Source organism: Cyprinodon variegatus, unplaced genomic scaffold (genome assembly GCF_000732505.1).
Source record: "Cyprinodon variegatus isolate N-32 unplaced genomic scaffold, C_variegatus-1.0 Scaffold858, whole genome shotgun sequence".
In the NCBI taxonomy this organism is placed as follows: domain Eukaryota; kingdom Metazoa; phylum Chordata; class Actinopteri; order Cyprinodontiformes; family Cyprinodontidae; genus Cyprinodon; species Cyprinodon variegatus.
Window position 1 is genome coordinate 35,440 of NW_015151311.1, and position 8,164 is coordinate 43,603.

The 8,164-nt window shown below is 37.7% G+C and overlaps 1 protein-coding gene across 1 annotated transcript in view; it reads right to left on the reverse strand.

Annotated features, from left to right (window-relative positions):
* LOC107099311 (SH3 and PX domain-containing protein 2A-like) overlaps positions 1-8,164 on the reverse strand; it is a gene marked incomplete at its 3' end in the record, with an annotated part of 98,110 nt that overhangs the window by 27,530 nt on the left and 62,416 nt on the right. Inside the window, exons 3-4 of the mRNA XM_015397368.1 lie at positions 5,553-5,628; positions 1,278-1,354 (exon numbers count right to left, since the gene is read on the reverse strand). Coding sequence (XP_015252854.1) covers positions 1,278-1,354; positions 5,553-5,628 — 153 coding nt within the window. The remainder of the gene's footprint in view (positions 1-1,277; positions 1,355-5,552; positions 5,629-8,164) is intronic.

Sequence of the window (8,164 nt, forward strand, 5' to 3'; positions counted from 1 at the left end):
CAATTTTTCAGTTTTATTTCAGGATTGCAGTCTTTTCAAATTTCCTTTTACAAAAAAGAAAAAAAAAAAAGGAAAATGGGGGTGTTGGCCTAGTGGGTTAGAGCAGTGTGCTTGTGCTCTGACAAGGTTGCAAGTACCAGTTTGAATCCCCACAACCTGCTAGGTCCCTGAGCAAGACCCTTAACCCCACCCCACTGCTCCCCGGGTGCCGCACAATGGCAGCCCACTGCTGCCCACGGGGATGGGTTTTAGCGGAGGAGTTCAAATCAGTTTGAAAAATCTCTGCTAATCAACCCGTTCAGTCAGCCCTGCTGCTTCAGCAGAACCACCAGATCCAGTCTGGGTTTTACTCTGCCTTGCTAAACTATTTAATACCTTTAAACCTTTTGTACATACAACTACATCAATATGAATCATGGTATGGATTATTCATAAACTCATTTAAATCTTTCTGCAGCATTCCGCATTTTGTGCACTGGAAAAAGTGGAAATCTAAATAAGTCATTTTTTCTTAAAATAAGTGCATTTGTTCTTGGATTTAGGAAGTAAAGGAGACATTTTGCCAATGGAACAAGAAAATTTACACTTAAAATAGGAAAAAAAAAACAACTGCATTGTCTTCATGAAGTGCATATTATCTAATTAGTTACTCTTAGTTTAAGAGTACAAAGACTCATGCCATTGGCAAACTATCTCATTTACCTAATACAATTAAGGGTAAATACACTTAATTTAAGACCTCTTATACTCATTTCTAGATCGTTTTTCCAGTGTTTCTACCAGCTTTCTAAAAACATTTTGCTTATTTTTAAGCTCAGTCAGACTGGATAAACTCATTTTTTTAAGGCCCTCCATTGTAGATCTGACTTTCTGTTTAGGGCTGTCATCCTACTGGAGGGTCTCCTGCAGCCTCCGACAGGTTTTCTTCCACCACCCTACTGTATTTAGCTCCATCCATCCTCCATTCAGCTCCCACCAGCTTTCCAGTCCCTGCATTCAGTCTGGATTTTCCACCAAACAAAGATATTGTTCTTTGAAAGAACTTTCTCTGGTATGGCTGCTGTAACTAAAAATTGATTGATGCACACTGCATACGAAAAAAAAATTCAACTTTACGATTTCTACATGCTACTAATTGTTAAAGCATGCCTCATTTCCAGTCCAGATCAGTTATTAATGCCTTTTTCATGCCACTGGTAATGGAATGCCTGGACTCCTGAAAGGATCAGGAATGTTTCAGAACAACAACAGGGATGTTTACGACGAGGCCTCTTTACCCTGCAGTAGTCATCGATGAAACGCAGCCGCTTCATGGCCACGTCTCGCACATGACTCCTCCGGAACAGGATTTTGCCTGAAGAGGTGAAAGGAAAAACGACAAAAACAAAGAGTCAAAACACGGGGAAAGGTGAAGGATAGGTTCCTAGAATTTAAAAGTAGAATGGGAGGCAGATCTTTTAGTTATCAGGCTCCTCTCCTGTGGAACCAACTACCAGTTTTAGTCCGTGAGGCAGACACCCTGTCTACTTTTAAGGCTAGGCTTCAAACTTTCCTTTTTGATAAAGCTTATAGTTAGAGTGGCTCAGGTTATCCTGAGCTATCTCTATAGTTACGCTGCTATAGGCTTAAACTGCTGGAGGACAAAGGGACCTCTATTTTATCATTCTATCTCTATTCTCCTATGCAGAATCTTTTAGTTCAATCTCCAATGTTCTGCTCTCTCTGCTTTTTCTCATAGTAGCTTCATCTGGTCTGTTTCTGTTTGGCTGTGACTCCATCCTGGAGAGAAACATCAGCTGTGCTGCTGCCATCAACACCTTTTTTTATAGATGTTGGAGATCAGCCTGTTTTTCAGTGTAGTCCTGTTTCTCTGACCGTGATTGGCTGGATGTGCTCTCTTCATCCTCTGACATGGGAGTTGGCTCGGAGTCCGTCTGCCTGGCTGTGTGTTTCCTGGACGGAGCCGCCTTTTACAGCTGCTTTTTGTATCTCTGCTTCTGTCTCCTTGATCCCCAGTTGGCCTCAGCAGATGGCCGCTCACACTGAGCCTGGTTCTGCTGGAGGTTTCTTCCTGTTAAAAGGGAGTTTTTCCTCTCCACTGTCGCTACAAGCATGCATAGTGTGAGGGATTGCTGAAAAATCAACGAGTCGATGCAATGAACTGGTTTTCCTTAGATAGAAAACTTTGAATCAATTTGACTGGATGATCTGGTGAACTGTAAATTGCCTTGAGATGACATGTGTTGTGAATTGGCGCTATATAAATAAACTGAATTGGATTGAATTGAATTGATAACTCAGGGAAAAGTTGGATGGTGTTTAGGGATAAAACAGAGGAAAGAACAACAAGGAGACAAATGAAAGAAAACAACTGAAACATGAACTGACACTGAATTTAGGCTCATTTTCCAGCACAGCTAGGTGTAATTTTCAGAGATGCCAGCAGATGTCAGTAATTTGCAAATAAACAAATAAGATACAAAAAGCTCTTCTATGAATCATTTGTAGTGAAGTTTTATTTGAACAGAACGGTGATTACTGGCTTTATCATGGCATTCCTGTGTGCTTTGGTTTGTAGGGACAAGAAGCAGGTTTTTCACATTAATGGTAATTTTTTTAAAATCACTTCTATATCTGTCTGGTCACAATTAAAACAGCCCAGATTGCAGTGATGTTCTCTATGTAAACGAAACTTGCAGCTGAGGTTTGGTTGGTTTTTTTAAACTTTGGATAAAAATAGCTGCATTTCTTCAGCACAATGAAATAAAACAGCAGCTCCAGGCTTTTTAGCAGCACAAACCAAATGAGGCAAATAGAGAAATCTCCAAAACCCCAGTCTGTACAGGATGTTAGTTACGTTCATAAACTCCAAGCTTCACACCCTTTAGCACACAGACAGATTGTGCTCTAAACTTGGACCAGGCCACCTTAAAGCTTTCATTTTGGCTTTGCTTCCTGTTAATATGAAAAAGCAAAGCGTGTCTAATGAGTTAAGGTCCCAAACAGATGGCAGGACATCCACAATGGATGGATTCTGGAAAAAAGGGCAGAATTTACCTTTCCCCATTATGTGTGTTTAGTCCACAATGTTCTGAAGTGTCAAACACGCCCCAGACCATCACACCACCACCACCATGTTTAACAGTAGCATGATGCATTTCTTTCTAAAAAAAAAAAACTGTAAAGGAACTTAAAAATTATCATATTTAGACGGTTGGAGATAAACACCAACCCATGATGCTGATGATAGTTTTACACCAGGTGTCTCATCAGCACACAGATATTTTCCATGAAGACTTGGAAATCATCATGTCTTGTTTTTGAAGAGAGCATTTGTGTTGTTTTGGGTCGGTAAAGGTTTTGGCCTTGGGAACTCCCTCATAGAGGCCTTTTTTCCCAGTTTCTCTTTTCTTATTGTTGAATCTAGATGAGGCAGTGAGACCTGCAGGGCACTAGTTGGTGATCTGACTTCTTTTGAGATCTTCCAGATGAGATGGACTCTAATTGTAGATAGTTTTGGTAGTGCAAGAGTTAACAATTGTATAGTAACACAAAGCCATGGAAATGGTTTTTGGTAGCCTACTTTTTTTTTTACTTCTTTTCCCAGCCTAATAGATACAGTATCGATGACTTTGATTTCTATCAGTTCTTGGATTTCTTTAGATAGTTGAGTAAGTTTTTGTTTGTGAGACTTTTAACCTACTGCATGTTTTTAGACAGGAATTTTCAACCCTGCAAGTTAGAAAGAACTCAGCTAATAATGGCGTTTGTTAAATTCAAACCATTGCATGGTGAACTAGGGCCAAGCTGCTTCTTATATTTATAAAGGAAATCATCATATGAACCCAGATGTGGTATTTATCCTTGTTATCTGAACATAAATGTATGACATCCAAGTTCTCTCTTCCTTTATTCTTCATAATAGCTTCACCTGACCTGGCAGCACCCAGGAGAAAAATATCAGCTGGGCTGTGGCCATTTAATACTTTCAATTATAGATGATAGAGTTGAGCCTATTTTTCAGGGTTTAGTCCTGTTTCTCAAATAGACATAGTGGGCTTAGCTTTTACTGTGACTAGCTCGATGTGCTCTTTTATCCTCTTTAACATTAATACTGACTCAGATCTTGTCTGGTAAAATGTTTCTTTCCAAGACAGAGACACTTATGTAGCTAGTTTACTGCTACCTATTGTAACATAGAAAGTATTCATATATCTGTGCTTTTATGTTCCTTTTTTTATGTCTGTTTCTGTCTCCTTGAACCCTAGTTGGCCTCAGCAGAAGGCAGCTCACACTGAGCCTGATTCTGCTGGAGGATTCTTTCAGTTAAAAGGGAGTTTTTTCTCTCCACTGTGGCGGCATGCATGCTCACTGTGAGGGATTGCTGCTGAATCAACGACACAATGCAACAGAATATCTACTGTTGATGCATGCTCACCTGCAAAGTCAATGACTGGATGTAATCAGATGCTCTTCCTTAGATAGAAACTTTTAACCAATCTGACTGTCTGATCTGGTTGATTTTTCTCTATAAATTGCCTTGATATGACATGCGTTGTTAATTGGTTTATAAATAAATTGAAGTGAATTGAATCCGTAGACCCAAAGATGGAATGAGGCTGTGTTAATATGCACCATGATTCATGTTCAAATTGAAATATTTTAATACAATAACTTCTAAAACGAATTATGTGGATTGTTCATTTTCTATCCTAGATTTTCTCTTTTTCATCTTTGAATTGACACCAAGAAAATTCTGAATGCCAGCACTGCTGCGACAGAGATTATTCTTCCTATAGAAAGGTTGTTAAAGTGAGATATTTCAGGGCTGTAACCTAATGGGCTCTTTCAATCGTTTCCAATTAGGGAGCCCATTAGGTGTCGCACAGCAAGGGCAGAGGAGTTTGACCTGAATTACAAGTTCACAGACGACTGGTGCTGTGTGCATCTTAGGACGGTGGCTTTACAGAAAACACAGAGCTTGTGTTTGTTTGTAGGAGGAGGAAGATAGCTGGAGGTTAGATGGGAGATAGGGAGCGACTGGCGTTGACGCTGAGACTTTGCGGTGGCCACAGGGCTTAAATGCTTATGCATTTACAAAAATAAACGGCTGTAAATAGAAACAAGCCTGTTATTCTCTAGGCGTAAATGAATCTGCAGAGATCTGCAGCAGGATCTTCCATATAAAGTGGCATAAATCACTGCTGCTTCTGCACCGTGGGGGACTCACAAGCCTGAATGTCAGCTAGATAAGCAGTTGTCTATGTGACAAGGCTCAAATCAATACCAGCACACAGATACACACTATCAAAATTCTTGCACAGAAACAATCTGAGTCATAGATTTGCGCACGTGTAAAAACATCTAAAATGAACATGTGATGGACATATGTGCATGCAAAACACAGCTGAGAGGGAGGGAGAGTCAGAGATACTGTCTCATCAGCAGCAATCATTATAAGCAGCTCAGTGTGACGTCCCAGGAGTGCCAGTCATGCATTTTTAATATGGGAGACAGTTCAGATCGCTGGAGCTGCAGAAGCAGGCTATTACCTGGGAGAAATGGGATGATCCTCTTCTTCGGATCTTTTTGCCCTCCCTCGATTGGGAACTTGTCAAGTAGCTGCATCTGTTGGGAAACAGACGGGAGGAAACAGCTTAGTGTCACGGCTGTTTAAAATCAAAATTTAAGGATTTATTTGCCTGCCTTGCTGAGCAAGAGATAACAGGATCAATTCCGTTATATTGACTCCAATCTCATATGTCATGTTGGAGCCAGGAGGCAATTAGCTTAGCACAAACATAGGGCATGGCTCCTTTCAAGCCCTGAAAATATGCCCAGAAGCACTTCCAAAGATCAATACCCGATATCCTGGATCTCATTTGCTTAATTTGAGAAATACAAAATAGAAAGAACCGTTTTACAGATTTTGCTTAGGGCAACGACAACCATGCTAACATAGCATGCTAACATAGAGTAAAATAATCATTTTTAAATTGTTGTACTTATTGGAATAAACCACATTATTTTAATTCTTCAGTTTAAGAACAATGTGAGGGTAAAAATATATAAATGATGTAGGTCACAAATATCTTAAAGCTGAACATCAGTGCCAGTTTCTCAAGTTTTGATTCTTAGCTTTTATTTTATTGAAGGTACATCAAAATGACACGTAAATTGTTCATAAAATTTGAGCTAAAGGTGGCAGAAATCTGAACATTATGTAAGAGGTTTATTAAACTTTAACAAATATATTTTAAATGAAACAACACGTGGACGCATACTTTTTGGTTATTTTTATAATTTAAAAAGTTTAAAATGAACTCCCTTCCCTTGTGCTATCCAGGAGCCATCCAGCACAGCATTATTTATTTATTTATCAATCATATGAAATCCAGTAAACTGAAATTAGATTTATTGTCACAATTCTTGAACAGTTATGTTTGGCAGGTCTCTTTGAAACTCATGACTCATTAAAAAACAACTGCCATTTTTACTCATCACAAATTAAACTCCATGTGAGGCGTCTTGTTTTTGAGCATATACAGCTTTATAACATGATTACACATCCCTCCATCTGTTTTCTACATTACCAAAAGGCTAATTCATATCATCTTTTAAAACACTGAGCTGCTCTCCACTGTGTAAATCTACAGTTAGATTTAAACTCCTTTAGTTTTAAATGACACCATTTAGTGGCCATATTTGCATTTCCACTAATCCCACACACATAAACCTACTAGCCAAGAATGTCAAAAGTAATTTTATTTTCTATCTTTTTCGACTTCTTCATTTAAATAAATATGTTTATGCCTATGTTATAATTTTGATTCCTTCATTAACTTGTTAAAGCTATTAACTAATAAAAATGGATGTAAACACAGCCAGAAAAAAATTATTTCAAAACTCACTGAAAAAAATAATCCAACCACCTTTGGCATTTACTTAATCATATTTAGTTACTTTTACAAAATTGTTTTATGTCCTACCCTACTACCATAAAACAACTTTGTTAAAGTAAAACAACTTTGTTAAAGTAACTAAATATGATTAAGTAAATGCCAAAAGCGGTTGCATTATTTTTTGAGTGTGCAGTTGAGATATCGCTGATTAAACCTTTCCATTCATTTGGAAAGGTTAAATCAAGGAGAGCAAATCTTTGTCAAAATTATAATAATTATAGTTTCTTGTCCTGCGCATTATTTTTTAAATAATACATTTTATAAATTGAATGTAATTATCAAAAGTATCAACACTACTGTACATAGCCAAGTGGAATCAGCTTCCAGGGATAAAATGCATGATGCATATATATATACACATATATATATATATATACATATATATAAAAACTTCACGATGCCTATCTCGGGCAGTCAGACGGGGTACATCCTGGAAAATAAAATTTTCACTAACAATGAAAGTATTATTTAACAGATAAAAATGTCACTAGTTTTGTCTGTTTTTGCATGTCTTGAAATTTACCTGGCGGATGCAATACACCTGGCAGGCAAAAGGAACTGGTTTTCGGTTTCTGCTCAACATGCTTTACACTGTGTAAATCTACAGTTAGATTTAAACTCCTTTGGTTTTAGTTTTTTTATTTTTAAAAAACTTAAGTTGTTCAAAGCTACTTGGAATAATTGGAATGATTTAAATATGTCGAGAAATCATTGCGTTAAAAAAAAACGCTGAAAAATTTTAAGACGAATTGTTTGCTACAGTAAATGGGCAGATCAGATTTTTAAGGAGGAGGATAAGACTAACATGGAGGTGAGGTGTTAGTGATATAGTTCAGATAGGACACTAGAACAGTAGCATTTAACCCTTTATAGGGCAAGTTAGTGTTTTTAATCACTTGATTGCTCAGTGAGATCTAGAAGCACTAGATCTATATCCAGTCACTGCACATCTTATTTTGGCATTTGACGAATTAGTTGAGCCCTTCAATTATATATTACCTACTGTAAATTAAGTCAAATTAAATTACCAAATTAAGGAAAAAAGGTTTTAAAAAAACCTAATAGAAAAAACGAATTGAAAAGTAAAGCAAAACAGTTAATCAGCCTAGTTAATGAGCTAAAAGTTTATAAACTAAAAATAAATAAAAGTGCCATTGTTGGGATCTGGAGATCTGCCACCTGTCTCCAGCAGGGTGCGCTGT